Consider the following 24,621-nt stretch of genomic DNA (forward strand, 5'->3'; position numbering starts at 1 on the left):
CTTAACCCGGGGTTAAACCAAATCTTTACATATTTCTTTTCATCGCTTGTGTACAAAGTTGAATATCTTTTTTTAATTAATAGTTTTTAGACCTATGTATAGAGGTAACATTTTTCTAAATTTCTAACACCAACAGTGGTTCTGGGACCGGTTGTATCAAGCCCGTTTAGCCTAAACGGTGGATAAGTTGAAATTAAATAACACTTTTACATCTCCCTTGAATGAGCCAACTGAATATTATGCACTGAATATGTCGTTGTAAACAGTACCTTTGTATTAAGTTTAAAAACATTTTGCTCCCTTGTTTAATAAAACGGCAGACTTGCTTTCTATTTTGAATTCATCCACCGTTTAAACGGCTTGGTACAACCAGCCCCATGCAGAAGCACATAAACTACAAAAACTGAATTAATATTTACCCCGGTGTTGGCGCTAACCTAGCTTTGAACAACTGGGCCCAGATGGTTCTAATTTTTATTATAATATAACATATACAGTACGCGCGTGCTGATTGGTCGAAGAAGTGCGTTTCTATAGCTGTATAGAAACACTGGACTTTTCCGGCCAACCTTGACAAGCGAAGTAATGTAATGAGAACTTGTAAGTGAATCGATTTATAATCGAATTGCAAGATGGCGACGAAATATAGCAATGATACTCTAAACATAATTCTCAAATTTCAAGACAGTTTTACTTTACGTATAGCAAAATCTTTCAAAGAGATATCGTTTACTCTCTCACACAGTAATACCAAAGGCGAAGAATACATATTTATTTTTATGTCCTCAAATTTCCCCCACATGCACACGTCATCCACACACCATGACCCTTGCTGATCTTATGGCCGCCTGTGTTACTATTTCTACCATTTTGGTAGTAACTTGTTGGTTTTTATATATATATATATATATATATATATATATATATAAATATAAATATAAAGTAATAAATTTATTTTAAAACGAATGTTTATCTCCGCAAATGCAAAACATTAGTGAAATATGTGACACGACAGAGAGCATAATTAAAGACAAAATGATGACGTAATGCCAAATGACGATTACCACGCAATATCACGGAATCAACACTTGCCAGCAAAATGGCTGCCTTGAGACATTTTTATTACTGAGATCATAGAGATTATAAATAACACTAGAGGGGTCATCGAGGAGAAATTGGGGAGCGCGTTAGTGGGGGGCAAATCCAAGTCCCAGATGTTCACTCATTCACGATGTCAGAGGCCATGCAAAATATGCGGTTTTTAACGAGTATTTTTTTTATTTCTAAATGGTTTTTCCCTAAAATATCATCTCAGGATGTCTAAAGTAGTAAAACCAGTTCAAAAAAACACTGTTTTTCCTTAAAAAAACGGTAAACAACCTAAAAAACAAATATAATTTTTTAATACAAACTTTAGTTATTGCTAACGTGGTTGCTAAGGAGGCATTGATCTAGCCAATCAGCGCTTGGTTTTCCATCCGGGACTTGAATTTGCCCCCCATTTTCCGACTGATGTTTTTTTATACCAATGCCTTCTCTAGTGTTATTTATAATCTCCATGACTGAGATGGACATCCGATCATCTTTTATCTATGGTAATACGCAGTTGCATTTTTAAAACCGCAACTGACCTTCTTGTTATCTACTTTAGCATATCAGAGGACGTTTAGCGAAAACGAAGTTGCAACTCTCGAGTGTGAGACGTGTTCGACAATCCGGATCGTTTGGGCTGAATACGGTGTTTTAATCAATAGCCAAAATCACTTCGTCTTGAACAAAAGTGATAAAAACTGCGTGACCAACACAGCCATCACAGTGATGATAAAAAAGTGTAATGGGACCAGAAAGTGTTCATTTGAAGTCCAAGATTCGGATTTTTTGAGTAACATCTGCAGAAATAATACGGCTTTAGTTGTTCAATATCGTTGTCAAAAAACAATACCAGGTACACACATATTAACTGGATAGATATAAGAAGGAAAAAAATTGGTTCTTCTTTATTCAGACGGCAACGCTAATTGCAAGGGTTAAAGAACGAATTGCTAGCCGTAAAGTGCGAAACCGTCAGAGACCGTGGGGGGGGGGGGCATGCATGTGACACCCCTTCACCCTAACAATTTTAAGTGCCAAAAAGTTTATCCAAATGCTTTGTTTTTGGTGAAAAAATTTATAGAACATTAAATTCGAGTAGATTCGTGAAATATGCAACACATACTGGCTTATTTCTGAATATTCAAGGTACACATGCTCAAAATAGGCAGTTCTAGAGATCAAGGGGCTTGAAATTTATTTAGCTTCAAAATAATTTCCTGCTGAAAAACTTCACAAATTAAACAAATTTAAGTTGTTCTTGGATACCATTCGGTCTCTTTTGACTGGTTTGTGAAGCATGAGCGGTAATAAGAAAAAGTGCGAACTATAGAAACGTTGAACGAGAAAAAGTGTAATATACTCATCGGTATCCGACGCTGCCGTTTTTTGTGTAGGGACAATTGTGCCCTTTTTTTATTTACCTCATTATTTATTTTTTACATTTAAGCTGCTCAAAACGACCTAAAAATTACAGTTGAAGGTCAGCATAGGCTTTCTGTCAAGTGGCCGAACGACAACGGAGTTGCAAAAAAATTCAAATATCAATTATATCATGTGTTCAAGCTGTGTTGGAACAAAGTAGGGGAAACTAGACAATGTTTGTCCAAAGTGTATCCTGGTAATTTCGTAAATGAAACACTTTCCGGGCTACAACCAGCAACAAAATACAGTGTAACCGTTGAAAAATATCTAAATGACGGGAAATCGATTCGTATTAAGGTATTCGACAGAAGACAAAAAATTGCCATGACCCGTTCAGGTTTGTGTTAGCGATATAATCATATTGCAAGTCAATTACCCCCTATTTCCCCCAAATAATGGACCTCTCAGTGAGAGTTCGTTTGGAATATTGCTGTGGTACATGCGTTTCATTTTTATCCTTGTGGATCTAGAATATTTGACATAAAGATGATTAGCTATGACTCGTCCTTTAGAAAAGTTGCGATATTCGCTCAAACGTTGGCTACTCAAATTACCACCTTTTATTAAATAGTATAGATATATTGATAATAAATGTTTTCTTTCGTGCAATTGTAAGAAGGTTTTATTATTTTTTTAGCCGCTCCCAATCCGATAGGAACAAAATCAACAACAGCATTTCAAATCCAACTTGGAAAGCTTCAAGCGGACGATATGTAAGTCCGAAAGGATAATTATTATATGAAGTGTATAGCTATAAGAACAAAATTGTTGATGCGTTAAATGCAACTGCTGGTCTTGCAACATTATAGAACAACGTCAATTTGTGTGAAATCCTAAAACATGATTGTATGCACATGCTGTGCTGTTGTACGCGTTATATCAATGTGACAAAAATTATATTGGCTGGACTTAGACTTTTGTATCACCCCCACCCACTGTAGTTTACAATTCTGTTAGCTTTTCCCAGATTCTACACACCAGTTGGAAACACCTGCATGTACGATTTCGGAAACTAAAATTTATGATTGATTACATTACCGGTTGCAGTTGTGTTTCGGAAACGAACATTTAGACCGCAAACATGTAGTGAAAAATTAAAATAGGCCCAAATTATTAAAGCTAATCCTCCAACGACCCCCGCCCAAAAAAATAGGCCCAAATTATTAAAGCTAATCCTCCAACGCCCCCCCCCCTCGCTTCATTTACACTAACCTACTTGCTTCACCCGTTATACTCCCCCCGACCACCCCCGTGGCAATGTTGTATTTTGCAAGCCAAAGCAGCGCAACCAGCTATATACCACATTGATTTGGAGGGGGTAGGGTAAGGGGAAAACGTTTGCTTTAAAATGAATGATAACAATATTCTTACGATTTCTTTCATTTTTACACCACTTTTGTCCATGATTGTTGCTAGCTCTTTACAGCCAATAAGAAAGCTTTTTACCATAGTAGATGACAAATATTTTATTGCACTGCCCTGCCCCAGCTGCACTGCCCAAAGGCCAAGTGGGTATAAAATTATTCATGAAATCATTGCAGATATGTTCAAATTGTGCTATCAAAACTAAAAACTATCGCAAAACCAACGAAGCATCCCGAGATCGTAGAGCAGTACGATAAAAACACTGTGGATTGTGTGCCATACATTGCTGCAGAGTTTGGAAAAACCCACTTCGATCAAATCAAAGGGCTATTTACTGTTGGAGATAATCAACTATACTCTGAATTTAGAAGCAATAGTAAGAAAAGAAAAATATTTCGGAATGTCCATCTGGAACGTGATACATATTATTCTGTTTTTCAAAGAACATATAAAAGTTTGGTGAGTGACATATAACTGCGGCGCCAGTGGCTTAGTGCAATAGCTCGCAATAGAAATCCGCAGGGCAGAATTGAATATGTAAATAAACACCCTCCCAATTATCGTTGCAGCTACTCCCCTGAAAATTTGTTTACCTAGTTTGTAATTCAGGGCCTACTGATGCAGAGCCGTATCTAGACTGCTTAGAAGGGGGGTTGTTTTTGTATTAACGTTTTCATACTATAGGACCAATAGCGTACAAAATAAATCAGTCCGGCAGACGAATATATTAATTAATATACACCCCCCCCCAAAATTAAGCTTCCAGCCACGGCCCTGCCCATATGTACACATAAAAAGGTAGGTAACCAAATCATTACTCGTCAATAGTTAACCCAACAAGGAGGAATTTTGTTTTAAACTAGTTGTGTATTTGCTTACATTTTTCAGGAAAAGCCAATCAGAACGCCTAAATATTTAATACTTCATGTAAATTGTTTAATAATGGTAAATAATGAACCTTTTTGCCGGAAGTAATCTAAATCTATGCAGGCTGATTGGGTTACTGAAAAGGTAAACAAACTTGCTGATTGGTCGAAAATGAAATTTCCCCTTGTTGTGTAACCCACCGAACGGATATATTTGGTTACGTCATTCCTTTAATAAAACTTGAATTTTAAGCCTTATTCTTTTTTTCTACGACACCTGCCTGCCCAGAATTTGTCCTACGATTCAGATTGGATGGATGTCGTTTGCACTGCATCTGCGATGGGAACAATTACTCCAAGTGATAAGGAAAATGATGAAAAAACTGACCAACCTTGTACAGGTACAGACGCCATTTTAGCATAATTATAATGGTTATAAATTATGTGAATTGGAGAAAAGCGTATGTGAGAAACCAAGGAAAATGTATGCACCGGATAATGATAATCAACAGAGCGGTGATAAGACACTGCATATGACATAATCAACTCGACGCTATTTTGAAAAATGCCCTTTTAGATGATCATCGCGGAATGTTTAGAGCTCACTCGACCAATCAGAGGCCAGAATTTTCAATAACCACCTTCGTAATAGGCTTAAGAATCAAACTCGGTCACGGTGAATATCGATATTCACCTGTTGAATGAGAGCACTGAGTCTGAAATTCGCGAATTTGAATCATATGGATTCCTAAATTATATTGGTATTCCTTCTTGTGCAGATTGCGGCAAAAAAATGGATGATAAAAAGGAATTATATATTTATATTGGTGTACCTGTCGGAGTTGTCGTTGCTGTCCTCCTTGGCATCGGGCTGTTTTGTTCCTGTCGTCGCGCCAGAAATGGAAGGACAGATAAGTCTTCTGAGAACGCTAAGCCACGGAAACCTAAGGACAATTCAAGTTACGAAAGTTTGGATTTAACTAAAATGAATTCAGGGGACGATCATTACGAGTCGTTGGATGGAAATTCAGTGGGAGATAAAGTGTCTGTTGAAAACGAAGACGCTGCATACACTGAACTAAATACCGTCAGAGATAAGGAAAGCAAGTATGAAAGTTTAAAATACACCAGAAAGTAGGACGTGTATTTATTATAATTATGAGACGAGTTGATACTTGAATGATTCAACAACAGTAGCCTAGCCTGGCCAGCCTGATAATTTAGTCCCAGTATATACAAATAATTTCAGGTTATGTGATATTATTCATTCTCTACAATGAATATGAAATTATAAAACTCTTAACTACATTTTGTGTATAGTTAAATTGTAAATAACTTTCATTGTTCAATTCTGCCATTATAGTTAAAAGTTAACCTCGTTTTTGTACAACCAGTCCCAGAATATTAACATGGCGAGATAAAATTGGCAGGCTGGCTATGTATATGCTACTGTTGAACAACGTTCTTTCCAATATGATAATACTGAATTCAGCAGATGATAAGTATAGCTAATAGTAGGTAATCATGTTATGGCGAGTACAATTCGGGATTTGACATAGTGCAAGTGTTGTTTGAAAAATTTTAAAATTAGAATTTGAATAGGGGGGGGGGACTTTTTTAAAACACTCAGTAAATTTAGGGTAATTTAATGTTCTTTTGATGTATAATTGATCATGGAAAAGTTGCTTCCATATTGTTTGGTGATTATTCATTATATTTTTAACTAGCGGTGGATTGGCCAATTTCAACTAACAACTGAATAAGGATAATCCAGCCCTCCCAGGCCCTTCGTCGCAAAAAGTAACCCCCCCCCCTTCCCCGCACACACATCACTTCCACCGCCAGGTCCGGTTTCAGTGTAATTTCTGTATGTTTCAGTGTAATATCTACAAAGCATATTTTGTTCAAAACCTGAGACTAATTGATTCTCAAGTACAGCACAAATGCGCGAAAGTCGTTCTCACGCAATGTTGTTACACATCGCTGCTTTTTATTGTGACTGCCTTTTTATTAAAATGTACATCAGGGAAATATGACAGATAAGACCCAGTTCGATCCTGGCAAAAGTCGATCGTTCTTTGGACCACATGCATTACATTTTGGGTATATCCGCCTACCATTAATAAAATAATTTATGTTGCATTGTGTGGCTCCTCCCCACCGTATGAACAGCAGTAACAAGTCGACCCCCCTGGTGAAAAATACTGGACCCCTTTTCAACCGATAATTTAGGTACCGCCCCCTCTTTCAGTCAGTTCAGTTGTGGTGCATATAATTACTGGAAAGGTCTATTATGATGATGATCGTGACGTTTAAGAAATAGCAAACCCGTTTCAGGATGAGAATGTTTGAGCCGCAGGCGAGTTTTTTCGCACACGTTTTGAGAAAATTCTGAGCCTACTGAGGAAGATTAAAGTAATCCAAAGAATTTGCATACAGTTCTGTATAGTTGCTTGCAGGCGAGGTTGGGGGCCATCAAATATTGCTGCTTTACAAAAGCTTCTTTTTGTTGGGTTTAAAAGGATTAATAATTAATATTAAGAAACTATTTCACAAGTTGCAAACGAGAATAGATTAATTTTGCTTCATATAGTGACAAATACGAGTCGCACATATTCAAGTCTGCAAAATAAAATTCCTATTCTGTTATTTGTGTCGCAAAATTGGCCACAATTGACAAAATATCTTAGTTTGGCCCCTACAGGTCACAGACTAGGAATACGCTTGGCAAGGTGACAGGAGTGCGTGAAAAGTACTCGTTGAATAGGGCACTGTATTTTGCCGTTTAAAAGCATGAAACATAGCATCTGTTCCCCGAGCCCGCGATTCCTCGAGCGAGAAAACAAAAGCTCTGTGATAATCGAAATCAGAAATTATTCTGATTTATCGTTATCAAAAAAACGTTACAAACCGAAAGCCAGGATTTCAGGCTTCCGGTTTGGATTATCCCAGAGCCTTTGTTTCCTCACCAGAGAATCTCGAACTCGGGGAACGAGACTGGCGATATAGCGTGCACATTCATACCCAGTCTCAAAGTCGGGATTCTAAATTGATAGGAATTTTTGCTATGTTTACAGCCGGTGTTTCAAAAACGTTTTGAAATTTCAAATTTAAATAAGTTATAAATTCGTCATTTGAGATTTTCATTTGATCAACACCCAGGTAAGATCATTTTACCGCCGAAATACGTCAAGTAAATAAAACGTAATCTGCAACCTCGCATGCATGTATAAGCCAGCGCGTGGGTTAAAAGCTGCCTCGCATATATGCGGTGAAACTTTAATTAAAATCAGTTATTATTTACACTGATTTCAAGCCATGAAGTTCGAAACAATGAAATAGTGAGAAGCAAAATTAATGCTGAAGAAAGCATATTTTAGAGAAAAACCTCTTCCCAAAACGAGATTTGATTTTTGAAATATAGGTTGTTGGTTTCTTCATATTCTCAAACTCAAATGTTGCTCGTTATCATAGGCAGCCCAGACATGTTTTCGTTCTCGTGGCGCTCGCGCGTGTACACGAGTCTACTTGGTCTATTATTATGTCATAATATAGTATGTATACTATAGTAGATAATTTTACAATAAAGTTCTGTTTCAGTGTTTCAAGTCAACAAAAAAACCGATTGAAATCTAGTGAAATGTTTTACGGTCTAGTTTCTATGTACTGTATAGCCCAGCAAAATAAACATTACGTCATTCAGATGTACAACACTTGTGCTAGACTGCTAGTCACAACGCTTTGCCGAATTTGCTGCACTTAAAGCAAAATAACGTTCTGCGAGCGCTTTGTTGAGAAGCAAAAGCTTTGCCAAAAAGTTGGCAATGTGTGGTAATAATGTACCTTATCGAATTTAAGTTCACGACGACGTGTTGTTTTTGTATAGTCCATGCATATATACAATATACAATTGAATGTTTATGCAACTCTGATAATACGAGGGTATGTGACATTTATGTAATATGGATTAATGGATATACCCTAATTTTACACTTTTATACATTATTTTTTACGTAGCTACTATAGTCTTCATAGTAACCCTTTATCTATTTCCTATTCATATTATTACTCCGGCGTTAGTTTTTTTTTATTATTTTTCGTCGTCGCAAGTCTGTAATGGCGCGAAACATTCCAGTATTTAAAATGTGTATGTGATTGGATTTATCTATGTCCCAGTCTTGTCTCCCAAGAGTTGTGGTGCACAGCTTTGGCTAATTTTCCGATGCGCGATTCGATTTCGCTCGCATGATACGGCAATTCCTCCAAGAGGAACAAATAAACCGTTCTTTTCATGCTTTTCGATTAAGTTTAGACTGAATTGGGGTAAAAATATATTTAATACGTGTAGATTCTGGTCCTATTTTAGTAATATCGCTGCTATTTCGCCGTTTAACAAGATGATGTGGTCGTGTATGGGCGCTATAGCTATATAAGCGCGAATTCCAAAGGCAAAGTGTAAGACAAAGCGAATGTATCATACCGTTTATTTACATTCTTGAACGATTTAACTTCTATACTTTTTAAAGTACGATGTGCTTCTGAATTTCGCGATCGAACATTTAGGTTCGCAAGGCATCTAAATGCGAATATGAACTGTATTGTTTATGTTCAGAAGCTCTATATTAAAGACTGGCACGTGCGCCGGAGTTAACGCCAGAACAGGCGTCTTGTTATATCAATTTCCGCTGTAGCAGTAAATTTATCTGTTGTAGCAGAAATATGCCGCCTGCTATAATAGCCGCAAAGTTCCGCCATTCAAACATTGTATACTATGATTATATAACTGGCATTTCAATGTATTTAAATTAGGAAAATGAATGCGAAAGTCAATCCAATTAAACAGCTCATCCATGCATAAGATAATGTTCTGCATGTTAGAGTTATAAGCTAACACACAGTCATCCTAATATTGTCGTTATACCACTCATTTTGGCAGAGTATTGAGGATTAAGTTGATAAAATGGCCTCTAAAGTTCTCAACAATCGGATTATTATTCAAACTTTAAGCGATATAATGTTCTTTGTTATGGATCGTATATGACATGTGTTAATTTCCAGATTACCCAGCGTGTGCATGTAAAGCACGAATTTTCATGTTATAGCAGGAATTTATGGCAAGCGCAATTTCCTTGTTTTTTAAATCCTGCGAGGGGAGACGTGATAAAATGTTGCTCAAAACAAGCGGCTCTCTATAGTGTATATGCTAGCCGTTGGAGAAGCAACATCGAGGAGCTCTCAAGAAAATATCAAGCTATAATACTTGTGACGTGTGAGTACCGTGTAATATTTTTATACAATGCGCTTATTATATACAAGCGTATAAATATATGTATAGTTGTTTAATGGAATTAAAACAAACTATTTTTACACGTAAGAAATTAGCTGAATTGTTTTCGAGGAAGTAGCTATAGAACAGAGAAAATAAAATTATCTTACATGAATTGTATACCTGATACTGAGCTACTGTAGTTAAAACTCTCTATCACCTGCATGCGACTCATAAAAACTCTCGATAATTTAGCAGCCTACAGTGTATATAGAAACATTTACAAAGAGAGAACTCGGATTTCTTCTTCGATATCGGTAACAAATGCAAAATGTTTTCCCAAGAAAGTAGTGTGCGATCAAATACCTCGCAATTGAGGGTCGAAATTGTCTGGCACACATAAATTTAATACATCAAGAATCACTGAATATCGGATATATATAATATTATTATAGTTCAGTATATAATTTCCCATCGTGATTAGCGATACTTACTGCTACCACTGCATGAATGGAATGAAGTTTTGCGGAAAACGAAAATAAATAACAGTTTGTTGCTATGTCTATGTAATATAATAAGAGAAATCATCGTTGCTCCGTATCCTAGAATTCATTTATATAGTCTGAGAGTGTATGCAGAAATACTGCTTCAGCCTTTAACAAGTGTGTAGAAAGCAATAACTATAAAAAAATTACAACTAAATGACAATGTATGCGAAGAATTAAAAAATATACACGGATTTTGTACACATTCAAACACCGTAAAGTTTGCTTTAAAAGGCATAAAAGTAAATCAAAGACAAGTGCTGCCGGAAATGTATAGTACGTGCAGAACTGATTTGTGTGAGTGGGAGAAGATTATTACCGTGGTTTTTCATTTCCTGACAAATATTATATTTTCACAAGCTTAGAAATTTTACATCTTATATTTCAGGTGCTCGTCGTGTGCAATTTTTATTGGTGACTAAAATCTCGATGTACACAGCAAATAGCCATATTATATTTATAATAATAATTTATTGATATCCATCTTCAGTATAAAATTAAATGGATTTACAATTGATAAAATAGATTGAATACAAGTATATATGTTACAAACCGATAAAGTGAATAATACTACCCAAAGTGCCTCAAGTTTATATGGCAGCTGAGAGAAATAATTTATAACGAATTTCGATTATTTTGTTACGACAAAATTCACTTATTATACAGTGACTATAGCACAATGAGTTAATTTACTGACACACAAGGCTTTTCACAAGGTTAAAGATGATGTAAAACGCAGTCAACGCATAATTTCTCAGCAATAACAACTAAACAACAGTGCTGTAGAGCTAAATTCACCAGAGGGGGGGATCTCTCTTGCTTTTGTGCTGACGTTATTGTGTGACGTCATGGATGTTCAGAATTCGTCACTGAGATACTCATAACAGCGCGGAGTTAGATCATAACTCATATTAAGGCCTTTAATATAAAATATTAGTTGGCTGGCTGCGTCTGCGCTAATGATCAAAGGCTGGCAGTGGAAGTATTTATTGTATATTTGAACCTAGCTAAGACGAACATATGAGTATAAAAAGATATCGATTTAAGGATGTCATTTTGATTCTACTTAATTAAAAAGTAGCCAGGTTTTCTTTAATAGTTTTCTGAATGAAGTTTTAATTCCCCCACCCACAGATCAAAGAAAAGGGGCTCCGCCCCCAAGCGCCCCCCTCTTCTACAACACTGCTAAACAACACGCCAGGCGTTGCAAAATGACAGTTATTGAATGAAAGAATGACAGAATATTAATAGAATCTTAATTCTCTTTTTCTTATTATCTGACCTTAGTTAATCTCACAGTTAGGACACATGCTAAAGCCGGTGCATGTAATTAATTATCTATCATCATGTAAAATCTAACATGGTAACTTCCAGCTAGGTTGCGGCGTTATCTTCGTGTTGCCGGTGTCACGCGAAATTTATGACTTGCGAAATATATATGAGTGTCGCAGTTCTGCGCATGCGCAAATGACCGCATAAAACTCAATAATTTATAGTATTTTAGCGATGTAAATAGCCTTCAATGATGTTTTATCTGTCCTAGTTTATTTTTGTTTTAAAACTTATTTTCGAGTAATTACTAAAACTTACTAAAATTTTGATCAAAATTACTCAACACCAAACTGTCGCACTCGGCCGCCGAAATCATAGATTTCGTAATCGTCATGTTTTTCGCGCGAGTAAGCCGCGAAATTCGTGACTCGTCACGCGTGGTCATGTATTTTGCAATGGTCATGAATTTCGCTTGACACCGGGATTAATATATACTATAGAACATTCGTTGTATAATGCTGATAAGTCCTGTGCGTCGTTCGCAAAGTTCTGAAAATATATCTTGCAACGCAATTGAATTTGAACAATCTTTATTTCGAGTGTTCAAATTCGAGTGTTCTTATCGATAACACTGGGGAATGAAGTTAGGAATTGAACACAAACATTTCCTTCGCAAAAGGTCCCGTGCTATTGCAATAATATACCTTATGCATATAATGACCTAACAAGCCGTGACACCAGCAATGAATTCTGGGCTTAATCACGCAGTGGAGGATCTAGGGGTCTGCAGAATAAATTACACAGCTTAATTTTAAATTAAAAACACCTTAATAACAACGCTATTAGTTATAGATTTGAAAAGAATAATTTTACATAAAAATCTGCCAATGCGATTCCGATTTTAAGCTGTAGTAATTTATTCTGCACACCCCTAGCTCCGCCACTGTAGTCACGGCGGGAAATTTTGAAGTAATCAATGACAAACAAAGCGCCAAAAGTTGTAACACTGCTGTTGCAGTTACAAACATCCTGTGAAATTACTCCATAGTACTGCATGGAGCTTTAGTATGTCGTAATAACTTGGATGTTTTTGATGACAATTTCGAAGCAATTAAGAGAAATTATTATGCATTACTAATGCAATCTCGATTGTGATTGGCTAAAAACCTACAGATAATGCTCAATGTCTTGCCATTTACAAGACATTGAAAATTATCCGTAGGTGACGTTTGCTGCTAGCGCAGGCTTCCTCTCTAAAAAGGAAATACATAATAAAACAATTATTGAATTCGGGTTTCGCATGACATCGAGAATTATCAAGCCTCGGTTTGCATTATCTTCCTCAGCTTCGCTTCGGCGAATAATGCAAACTTCAGCTTGATAATTCTCGATATCACGCTCAACCTCATCCAATAATTGTTAATTAAACTGTTTATCTTCAACCGCTGCGATGGATGCAAGTTAATTAGTTAGTTAAGTTTCTTTTACTTTTATAAGATAGAAAGAAATTTCCGAAAATGATGCTCAAGACACTCATCGCTATCTCAGTAATCAGTTTTACTGCCGCAGCATCCTTCAATGAGGAGAACTCTTGGTTAACCAATCAAGAAAATGATGATGTGATTTTCACGAGAGATAAAAAAGGGTATTACACTAGCAATTACATGCATATATATATAGTTCTATAATGTAAACAAATGGCGGACATTTTTTTGTATTCAACTTAACTAAACAGCCCTAGAGGCAAGAAAGGAAAACGAAAATACAGCCAAAAGTACAAAAGTACTTTCAAAATTTTACCGAATCCCCAGAGCAGAGGGTGTATAAATAATGTATTATACCAAAAAAGTATTGCCAGCTTATAAAATAGCCAAACATAGTATTTCAGTACAAACGCTCGGAGAATTATTTCAATAAATCAGGGGAGTGGGATGCGATACGCGAAAAATATCCTCGTCACATGGTACAAATAATGTTTTTTGATTGGGCAATTTGAATTTGAGGTAAAATATTAAGCAAATATTCATGAGATGTTTATTGCTCGTACAATTAGGGAATAATAAATTCTGCCAAATTGGGCTCGCTCCGGCGGCTTGTCTAAATTCCACAAAATTTTCGCACTCGTATTATTAATCTCTTTTTCATCCTTTGCGCTCCTTGCTTTGACAACACCACAAATATAAAATCCAGCGACGTCACCAGCATCCATAATGGGAGGGGAGGGGTGGGGACATATTCATAATATTATGTAAAGAAGATCGAATTAGCAAGAAATGAATTCTGCGGAAGAAACGAATATGTGCCCACCCCTCCGACACCTCTATTCCCAATAACATTATAATGATTGTTTCTTTGTTACAAATGTTTCGATTTTTGTTTGTTATTTTTTTTTACTTTTGTTTTTAAGGTCTGGCAATTGCTGTAGACGTACAGGTTATAACTTTGTAACATACGATAAAGCAGGTGGTTCACGAAAAGGGGAATGCATGAAATATTTAGATGAAATTAAATCTGCTTCATGCCGAAAAACAATCGGTAAGTCCTTTAAGATTTCTTGGTCAAAAGGCGCTCAGCGTAACCCAACGGTGGATGAGCCAAAAGTTTAAAATACTCTCATACATCTTGTGAATGACTGAACCTGCATAATATATGTACTTGCATTGAAAATTAAGGTGTTTAAATCGAAATATTTCCGCTCATTTCTCCAATAAATAGATAATTTGGTTTTCCATTCTGAACTTATCCGCGATTTAAGCTAAACGCCTTACGATGTTTGCTTGTTCATGCAAAATAGACTTACTTACTCGACAAATTATTACGGTTTTCAACGACAATGAAATCCTCCTAATTCTTCGTTTTTAGACAAAATTCTTAACAAGCATGGCGGAAGCTCCATATGCCGTGTCGGTAACAGTAAAGTGGTTTTATTGGAGGGAAAAATTTACAAGACCATGAACACTCTATCGGAATGTCCGCATTACGGATAAATTTTATTAATTTGTATGTGAGGTGAGTATCGCATAATATTATGACCAATATTTGCATCGATACCCTTCGATTATTCTCCTAGGAACCTTCATTACATATAGAGAACACCCCCCTGACTGACACTCACACGGATCTGACGACTTTCCGAACTGTGGCCGGATGTACGAAAACTGGATAGCGCTATAGGCTATCCAGCGGATAGTGATTTTTCAACCGTTCTAAAAATTCTTGAAATTGAAAAGCAAGACAATCTCTGCTTTGGAACCAAAAATTATTAAAGGAGATTCCTCAATTTAGGAATACTAAGAATTTAATCAAAGTTATAGCAAACAACATGCGATTTTAAAGTGATTGAAAAAATCACTATCCGGTTGATAGCGCTATCCACTGATATCATCCAACCGGCCCTGAAAGGGGCTCCTCCGACCTGTTACTTTTCATTTGGCTCTAGACGTTCACTAATTTTGGCTTCGTTTATGACTATTATAGCAGCTACAATTTGCACGATTTAGAATGAAGAATGACTATCTATAGCAGCATCCGTGCCGTCATGTGCAAAGCTTTCGGTTCGTTAACCAAGACCTTCATCAGTGCCACCTACAAGCTAATTGTTGAAGGCCCGGGTCAACGGACCGAAAACTTCGCATTATTAAATACCTACGTGGTGTACGATGTACCTTCAGTACAAGCTAATTTACTTCTATTCTAATATCATCATGCATGCAAAATTACAACATGCAGCCGTAGTTAGACGATTAAATAGTATAGCCAATACCTTGCCACTTTGGGATTTTACACGGCTAAAAACGATCACGTTGACGCAATATTGATATGAACAGGATGGAGCAATGTTTTGCTGCCCACATTGTTCAGAGTTGATTGTTATCAATATTGAACAATATTGTTACACCCGATTCAGTTTCAACAATATTGTTCACTGTTGTTGACAAGCGTGAACAATATTGGCAGCACAGCCAGTGAACTCAAATAAACAGGGAACGCTCACTCTCTGACTTTCCCTCATTAATGAGTGAAGCCAAGAAGGCGGAACATGAAGCCTTTCTTGTGGGTATGATCTAGGCCTTTGGCGTGGAAGTCTTAAAGGAAAAATAAAAGTTGCCGCCATTTTACCTACGAAATTTCCGCGTGGTGGCCTGAATCATACCTACAAGAAAGGCCTCAGTGTCCGCCATCTTGGCTTCAAACTTCCGACAGAGTGACCGTTCCAGTCTTATTTGAGTTCACTGAGCGACATTCTTGCATGCTGATGAACCGCAGGCTCCGATTTTTTAGCCGTGTAGGGAACATACATATCGCATATATCGAATGGTTTATTATTTAAAACTTGGTGTAACAACAATGAGAGTTCGTAAAACCATAGAGTTAGGTGAGAAAATAGTATAGATGCATGTTTATCCGAATTGTTCCAAAAATCACTCCGATATACACGATAGTGAAAATAGGACTGGTTAAAAACGGCGAGATTTGACGCGGTCAAAATGTAACTTATAAACTAGAGCACTTTCCTTCAACCGGTCAAAGTTGTCGGATCATAGTTTGAATTGAAAAGGTCGTTCAAGATGGCGCGGTGAAACTACATCTTGAATGCTAAGCAGATGTGAATAACGATTTACGTGAAAGCAGAGTCCCTCAAACACTCTAAAACACCAATGTGCTGAACCGATAAGAGAGATCTGGCCGTTTTTCCCGTTTAGAAGAAAGGCGTCCTAGGTCTGAAATATATAATACATTTTCTTCACGTCAACAACTTCTAGGTATATTTGTCACGAGGTGGAAATATTAATGAGAATCTTTTTAAATTTTAGGAATGAAGACTAATTCATTGAGTCGCTGGATTCCTTTTACGCTAAATATTTACTGAACTGTTACTAATATAGCTTAATTACCAGCCATTGTGATATCTACATATATATGCATGCTGTCAAACATTTCAATATATATTTGTGTGTTCTTTGATAAAAACAAGCAGGATTGTACTTTGTAGTATTGAGGGTCGAAACTAGTTGCGATCATTGAGAGAATGAAGGTATATTCATATATTCGTTCTGCCCGACAGATTGTTTTGTGCGATCATCGCGCTAATTCCAGATCTGGTTCGTATATAACCTTGTTATATTCATGGGGAAATAAATAATTTTGACATTACGATAGAGAATATTGTTGAATATTGTGTCAATCCCACGTTTTCAAGATGTAATGACATGTAATCACATGTTGATGATACAAACTTCGAGAGAACAATATGTAATTGTTACCGAAAAAGAGCGATGTAAAAAATACCGGTGGTGTTATTTTACATTGTGGCGTTAAGCTTTTTAGGCCCAGTGTACTTGACAAATAGGGCTCTTGTGGTCTATATGCATGTTGGACCTGGATGGTCATCTGATATTTTGCAGGGTAGGTTTGAGGTAGCGCATCCAGCTTCAGTTGAGGATTATAAAATAATCTCAAAAATAGCGGATCGCTACGTACCTATATGAATAAGCTTTGCTATTGGTAATTGGTTGATGATAACAATAAAACACAATGAAATATAGAAATTGATTTCTAAAAGAACGAATCATAAACACCGTTCACTATTGTTATAAAAAGCCAATCATAAAACTCGTTCATATTAGGTAGATACTTGCTGAAAATAGCTGATTTAAGATGGTCCAATACACCGGCGATTACTATTTATGTTGTTTTAAAAATTTCCAGGGATCGCAATCATACTGAATGTCTCCCTGATCTATCGTGAATATTTTTTTTCTAAAAATATATAAAGAACGCGAGAATTATACAAAAAGTTTTATTAATTAGCAAACTGAGATTCTCATTCCCCTTGTTATGACTCGTAAAGTAATAAAGCTAACTTGAAAAAAGTTTCATGGTTGACTTTATAGAGGTGAACCTAAAACAGTTGTATTCCGTCCGGTCAACTAAAATATCCCCAGTTTACCTTAGATAGCTCTCAGAAGGCTGACAATTATAGCCTCCAAAACTTATAATACTGCAAAAATTTTTTTTGATCGAGGCGCAGCCTCCAGGTAAGAATATTTACAACTAAATAAAACCAATTCCATCTTTCTAGCTTTAAATCTTATTTGTTAACGGTTCTTTTCAAAAAATCGTTCTTTTATACCATTGGGGGTTTCTGGTGTTTGTAACTGACTGCATAGTAATATGGAAGCTAGAGGTTAAAAATTAATGTTATCCAAAGTGAATAATGAATTTAAAGGACAAATACATACTGTAAAAAGAGGCTATAGCAGTTGTATTTCAAACTTAAAAATTTAGGCCACCCGAAATGCCTAAAATTGCTGCGCTAGATGTTCCCATTGTTGCAATTGTTTTCATAAAGTCATAGTGAAACAAAACAAAAAACTTTACAAGGAGGCTGAGTTAAGGCGAGAAATTCGTGTTTACAATATGAACAGACACTAAATTCATCATGGCGCGAAGCATAAAAGGCGCATTATCTAATTCGTCTTGTTCAAACAGTCAAAACGGAAGAAATATGTAAGAAAAACACGACTTACCTGTCCATCCGTCTCATTTGTAGAACAGCGTTCAAACGATTTTGAGTGGGCAAACCAATTCCAAATGTTTTTGAAACCGTACGACGACAAACAGAAATTTCTGCTATAGCTATTTAGTGACATTTTGCGAGCTGCATGACAAGTTTACTTTTCCACAAGTCATATTGGTCGGAACACATGTTCAACCTGATTTTTATCCGAAAATACTCGACTGTTCTGTAATTTGAAATGGTTCCAAACGCCATTAAAGAAAAAGACTTCATTCGCAGCCTGTCGAAAGACCTATTCCTGCTTATGCTAATATTTCGGTGTTCATTCACTGCGAAAACAATCAATTAATGTCTTAAAAAAACGACTAATTAATAATTACGATAACTTCAAATTTGATTTCATTGTCAAAATTGGATCGTCTGGCTCGTTAGACGGCTACGCTTAACAGGAATGACATTAAACACTTCATTTCTTGTTATGCAATGTGATTTGATATAAGTAATATCCCGACAATTTTTTTTTCTTAACTCAAATATAGCAATTATGTTGAATTCACTGGGTTTCGTCATACTCGCATGTGCCCGCACACGAATATACCTAGGGTTTCTCAAAAAGATGACACTATACAGGGTGTCTCAAAAAAAAAGAAAACTATTGAAATCACCCATAACAATGTAATTAATTTATTGGTTGCATTAAATCCCCGCGGGCTAAAATTCGTGAACACAGCATTCGAATTTTAACAATGATTGATTACAATAACTTTCTGTCTTTTTGAGACACCCTGTAGAAATGATCATACTGTTTGAATGTCCGGAGCCAGTTGAATGTTGTAGTGAACTTTTAAACAGCTTTATACAATCGTCCCGAGTGCGTTATGCTAAACCCCAGGGGTGCATAGCTATATCAGCTTCTCGAATTCAGTTTACTCCTATTACCATAATATTCGATTTACAAGTAAGTCATCGTTCAACTGAGAAAGAAAAGAGTTTTTAAAATTTGATAACATTCCGCGTGTAATCATCACGCGCGTTAAAGAGCGCTTTTGGAACAATGAGATAATTCCTGAAGTGTCACTTTTTTATGGGGGCACCTGTACAGCAACCGCCGACTGAATCAAATTCCTGGCAATGGTTTTCGGTTGTATTCAGAAATACAGAAGTTACAAAACATAACATCGTTGGCACAACGCACCAGCGATGCCAAAAGGGCTGGGTAGTGTCGTCGCAAGAATGATTTTCATTGGCTGAACTTTACAATACTTTTCTGTTTCAACCAATGGCATAGCTTCGTTCCTTAGAAAGCATAGAAAAGCATTGCCAATTGGACGAAAGCTTCCGAGAGCTGCGACATGTCCCATGAAGGAGGCGCAACGCCACCTGCAAAACTACACTATGCAACTTCCTTGCGACTTGTATTCAATTCTACATCTGAGAGATGTAAATTAGTCAAAAGTCTTGCCGAAGAAAAGTGCATGAAGTGTAATGAACGCAAAGGTTTCGTTGTTGTTGGAAAAATTGTAACATGGCCTTAAGGCTATGTTACACGGTGCAATGTTTCTTGCAACTTGCAATGCACTTCCACTTTTAAGAGATGTAAATTAGTGAAGAGTCTTCAAAATGCAAGTGTAAGAAGCGCTTTGGAATGTAATAATGACAAAAGTTTGGTAGCTGCCAAATTTTAATATCTGAAAGGAAGAATTGCATTGCAAGTTGCAGGAAAAATTGCAGCGTGTAACAGGGCCTTTAAAGGCGTTATTACACTATATGCAACTCGCTTGCGCTTTGCAATGCAATTATGATTTTGAGGGTGTTTTAAAGAGTGATCGAAATGCTTAGAAAACGTTGGCGGATAGTAAGAAACGTTCGCATTTCACACCTTTAGATGCCCCAGGAGTAGAATTGCATTGCAAGTTGTATAGAAAGATGTATAGCATAACAACGACCGCCTTTACTTCTGGTAATATCGAAAATGACCAGGAGCCACGTCAAATTCAAAACACAATTATGCAGAAATATTTTATTGTGGTATGGATACAACAATCTAAGCCTTATCTAACAAGGTATTAATATACGCTGCTAGTGAATATATCCTCAGTATGTTTACAAGTAGACGTTACTGACAATATGCAGGATACGACTGATACAGACTATAACCTTGAACATAATATTTCGGCGATAAAGAGCGATCTGACACTCCAAACACTAAAAAGTGTAGAAAAATAAAATATGAATAGAGAAAACAAATGGCTTCTCCAGATTGGGTTTCCGGTCTGTTTTCTGCTCATCGATCGCAAAAAAACAACTCGTAAGTCGTAAGATTGCTGCGACAATACGCATGATAATTAACACAATGGCATTTTAATCAGTTGGATCTCTCCCAGTTAACTTGCAAGCTGGAATGGGTCATTGCGATTGGTGAAAAGATAGTTTTCAGGCTGTTCTTACATGAGAGCTCAACCGGTAGGTAGGGGCGTTATCAGAACACTGTCTCATGGGCGTGATTAAGGCCAAGGGGCGTCGGGCACCATTCACGACAGGGAAAATAAAGATTACAGCCCCGTAATAAAGATTACACTATACTTGATTTATCGGCACGGCACATCTAAAATGGGTACCCGTGCCCTTTTTATTCGTGCCCGGCCTTTGTATATTGATAGCTTGAACACTAATAAAATTGGGCACGTGTACCCATTTTAGCCGTGCTGTGCCAAAAAAAAAGACTGTAGTGTAAACCGGACTTAAGTAACGCCCCCCTAACTAAAATCTACGCTTCTCAAAATTAATATGAGTTAACATATTGATGAATAACAAAGATAGCTTTACGAAAAAGTTTACTGCATGCGAAAATGAATTAGCATTTTGTATTCTGTAAACCAACCTTTGCTGAATGTAATTCCACTTATTTGATCTATCGCAAAAACATACTATTTTAAAATCAAGCAACTGATTTCAAAACTTTCCAATTACCCCAGGGGTGGATCCAGCACTAGTGCACTAATTTGCATTACAAAACAAAATGGCTATTTTGAGCAGTTTTCTTGTGTCATGCAAATTAGTGCACTAGTGCTGGATCCACCCCTGAATTACCCACCCCCCTTTCTCTCGAAATTCTTTAAAACAGGCACTCATGCATTGTTGGTTCCCTGAAAATATTCGACTTACTTTTTTCGAAGCATTTCAGTGGTCTCACACAAACTGCAAACGTTTTATTGTACAGAGCACCAACAACAAGACAACGCTTAGTTTTCCTGCCTACCGCTGGATACGTGCGGTACACTTGACGATTGTAAACCACAAACCCGGAACCAATTTTAGTATCACCCATCAGTGGAAGTTTCTCTGCGAGAAAATGTGGAGCAATAAGATTATTATATCGATGGAAATCTCGTTAAAAATCAAGACCTTGTACCCAGAGTCCTAAAATTGTCCTGATTTTCTCACCACAATAACCGCAGACAGACAAACGTATAGGTATGCAAACATTTTGCTATCCTTGTCATCAATCATGCGCAGAAATGGAAGACTTGAGTGGTCGTGTATCGTACATTGCTTATATACTCTCGAAAATTAAAACATGTTGAGCATCCGTTAAGGACCATTTACACTATGTGATTTGTTGTATGCGATTCTTAGCCTGGCGTATATGAGCGTGTAAACACGTGTACAAACGTCACCTTTTAAATTCGGAATCTTACGTATGAGCAAGTTTGTGCAGTCAGCACTCGTTTCCATTTGTCAGAATGATAAATGCATACAACTAATCGTATAGCGAATAAGTAGGCCTTTAGTTAACCATCTTAGCCAGGTTGTGTAAAAGTCCTAAATGTCGGCCCAAATAAGGTAATCCGGAATCCGACATCTTTTGGCTTTTGAATCCGTAATCCAGACAGTGATTCCAGTCCAAAATCCCAACTCCTGGTTACTCTAGAAGCCATTGTTTAATAAGTTATAAAGTGAAATATGAACTGCTTTGCCCTGGCACCAGCGCTTTGAGAGAAAAATGTCTTTATGTTCAGTGACAGAGTGATCACTGATGGTGGTGATACTCACAAAATATGTGCCAAATATAGGCAAACGGTATGCAACGGCAGCGGTTATTCGCCTTCAACTTGAAAAAATATAAATTGGAATCCGGTGTCCAGCAGTAATGCATGTGGAATTCGGAATCCAACCGAGTCTAAGGCCTAGGAATTGAATCCGGTTTCCTGAGCAGTGGTATATCCGGAATCCAAAAATCTCATGGATTACCTTACATGGGCCGATAAATAGTGTACTCCAAAATACATGATGCTGACCGGTTTTTGTTAAATTTTGTTACTATATAATCATAACAATAGTTGAAAGTGAACTAGCTTTTTATACAACTGACCCCTGAATCAGTTTTAATTTTGTATCTGTTGACTTACGGAAGTTTGTGCATCGCAAAGGTCGTAAGCATAATCCATTTATATATTTAGCATTAGCTGTGCGACAGTGACAATCTTTCCCCAAATTTCTGCGAAGTAAAATAAAAACGGATGGTTAAAAATTGCGGGGAATACGATCAGCTTTAACTGTTCTTGTATTTGCTGTCGTCGGTAATGGGGGGGGGAGGGGGAAGGCAGCCTTCTTTCCTACTTTCTGCTATCAGAAGCAAGGGGGCTAAGAGGCCTGTTAATTCAAAGGATTGCTTTGCCATTTAGTATAAGCCATTAGATTACAGCGTGGAGCAGGCTACTGACGGATGTTTCCGTTTCGCTTACGCTAAAAGCTGACTAGCTCATATACCCAGCTAATTCGATTAACTTTATTGTTATTAAAAATTCTGAACACCATGGGGGGTGGAGAGAAGCTTACTGGGTTATTCAATGATTAATTCATTCAGGAGCCAAAAAACAAAACACCTGCATGCCTGCGGCGAAGGTCTTTTTACCTTGAATCACCTATAATAATGGCAACCCAACATCCCTTGCGCGGATGAATCCAAAGTCTTTTAAGGGACATATCATTCAAAGCACTCGGCAGGTGATTTTGCATTTGTTTTTTAGAAAATAAATCGTGTGACAGTTGCCTGTAATCAGTGCAACTATATTAAACCGCAGTATTCTCATAGTATAGAGCTTCTGTTTATTAACTGTTGGTTCCATACGGCTTCATTGCCTTTCAAACATTTTTACGAGTATTGAAGAAATCATGATCGGGGGCCAGTTGTATAAGAGACTAGTTAACTTTTAACTGTTTAGGACAGAATTGGCCAATCAGAAACGTGTATTTCTGAATTTCAAAATGTAGTTAAAGGGTTTTATACAACCGGCCCCTGGTCAATAGCGCTATCTTCCATCCGACACAACTTGTAAAACTAATTTACTTTTAAATGCATATTATATTTAAATATAATATTTCCACACAAATAGGCCTATTGATCTTATTTATTATCCATCGTTTAGCCTTAGCAAGCTTCAAATAAGGTTAAGAAAATACCTCGTAATTCATGTACCGCATGCATGCAACGGTAACTGCATAGCAATTAAAGTTGTGAACTAACTTACGCGCTGTTTTAAAAAAGTTAATATTTTTCAACTTACATGCCATCAGAAAGGACCACAGCCAAAACAGCGGTCAGCACGGCTGCACGTAAAAACAACTTCATATCGTCGAAACACCGCGTCAAGAGTAAGTATAAATCCTCAACTTGAGCCCTTCACTTTTCTAGCCCAGTGGCGAGACAAAAACTGATGGCTATAACCTTTAGCGCACAGCTCTTAAATACCTCGCTGCGGTCTAGTTTCGAAAGCAATTACACAATCACGGAGCGGCTTTATCAAAAAGCTCATCTAATTTAAGAATCTGGCAAGTCACAAAGTTTAAGAGTTCTTGCATGAATAAACCAGTGCACCCATGCAGTGTCCTTCCTGGTGACGTATCGCAGGATTCAATTATACTGCAAGAGGTATCTTCTATTTCCGTCTTTAGTCGAGCTGAGATTGTGAATTTAAGCGAAGCGATTGTTTGAACCGGCAGAGATTCGTCCAGAAATATGCCACTGATGAAAATTCGAGTGAGATGAATACAGAATTCTGCTTAGCAAATGTATTTAGCATGAGAATTATTAATCAAGCTTAGCATTGAGATCAATGAAATTCGATTCCTCTTCAAGCAGTCAAAATGATAAATTTAGTCTGTAATACGTCATAGCCATAGTCATATAACTTGTAGCTCGCTGGAACAGTGCGGTCCAGACAAAATTTACAAAATTCAATTACAATAGTATGGTCGCAGTGACGCCGTGTT

At 37.0% G+C, this 24,621-nt stretch overlaps 3 protein-coding genes across 4 annotated transcripts in view; 2 read left to right on the forward strand and 1 right to left on the reverse strand.

Annotated features, from left to right (window-relative positions):
- The window catches only part of LOC114542474, an 11,839-nt gene extending 5,870 nt beyond the window's left edge, over positions 1-5,969 (forward strand). The window contains exons 6-11 of the mRNA XM_028562017.1: positions 1,652-1,945; positions 2,540-2,851; positions 3,152-3,227; positions 4,056-4,338; positions 5,035-5,146; positions 5,525-5,969. Of these exons, the coding sequence (XP_028417818.1) occupies positions 1,652-1,945; positions 2,540-2,851; positions 3,152-3,227; positions 4,056-4,338; positions 5,035-5,146; positions 5,525-5,883 (1,436 nt within the window). The 3' untranslated portion in view covers positions 5,884-5,969. The remainder of the gene's footprint in view (positions 1-1,651; positions 1,946-2,539; positions 2,852-3,151; positions 3,228-4,055; positions 4,339-5,034; positions 5,147-5,524) is intronic.
- Positions 5,970-9,767: 3,798 nt separating this feature from the next.
- On the forward strand, positions 9,768-16,980 carry LOC114541819. 2 transcript variants are annotated; one of them, XM_028561636.1, is made up of 5 exons: positions 9,768-10,014; positions 13,326-13,473; positions 14,236-14,363; positions 14,691-14,837; positions 16,643-16,980. In XM_028561636.1, exons 1-4 carry the CDS (start codon positions 9,783-9,785, stop codon positions 14,813-14,815), a joined length of 633 nt encoding a protein of 210 aa, XP_028417437.1. In that variant the 5' UTR covers positions 9,768-9,782; the 3' UTR covers positions 14,816-14,837; positions 16,643-16,980. The 2 variants fall into 2 exon arrangements, 1 of the variants encoding a protein (XP_028417437.1); XR_003689354.1 differs by having other exon boundaries at positions 9,817-10,014; positions 13,330-13,473.
- A 3,401-nt stretch (positions 16,981-20,381) lies between these two features.
- Positions 20,382-24,406, reverse strand: LOC114542398. The gene is made up of 4 exons (XM_028561965.1): positions 23,916-24,406; positions 22,758-22,846; positions 21,514-21,690; positions 20,382-20,553 (listed from the first exon to the last, which is right to left on the reverse strand). Exons 1-4 carry the CDS (start codon positions 23,978-23,980, stop codon positions 20,465-20,467), a joined length of 420 nt encoding a protein of 139 aa, XP_028417766.1. The 5' UTR covers positions 23,981-24,406; the 3' UTR covers positions 20,382-20,464.
- Between the last annotated feature and the right edge of the window lie 215 nt (positions 24,407-24,621).

Source organism: Dendronephthya gigantea, unplaced genomic scaffold (genome assembly GCF_004324835.1).
Source record: "Dendronephthya gigantea isolate DGI-Jeju-01 unplaced genomic scaffold, DenGig_1.0 000003F, whole genome shotgun sequence".
Classification (NCBI taxonomy): domain Eukaryota; kingdom Metazoa; phylum Cnidaria; class Anthozoa; order Malacalcyonacea; family Nephtheidae; genus Dendronephthya; species Dendronephthya gigantea.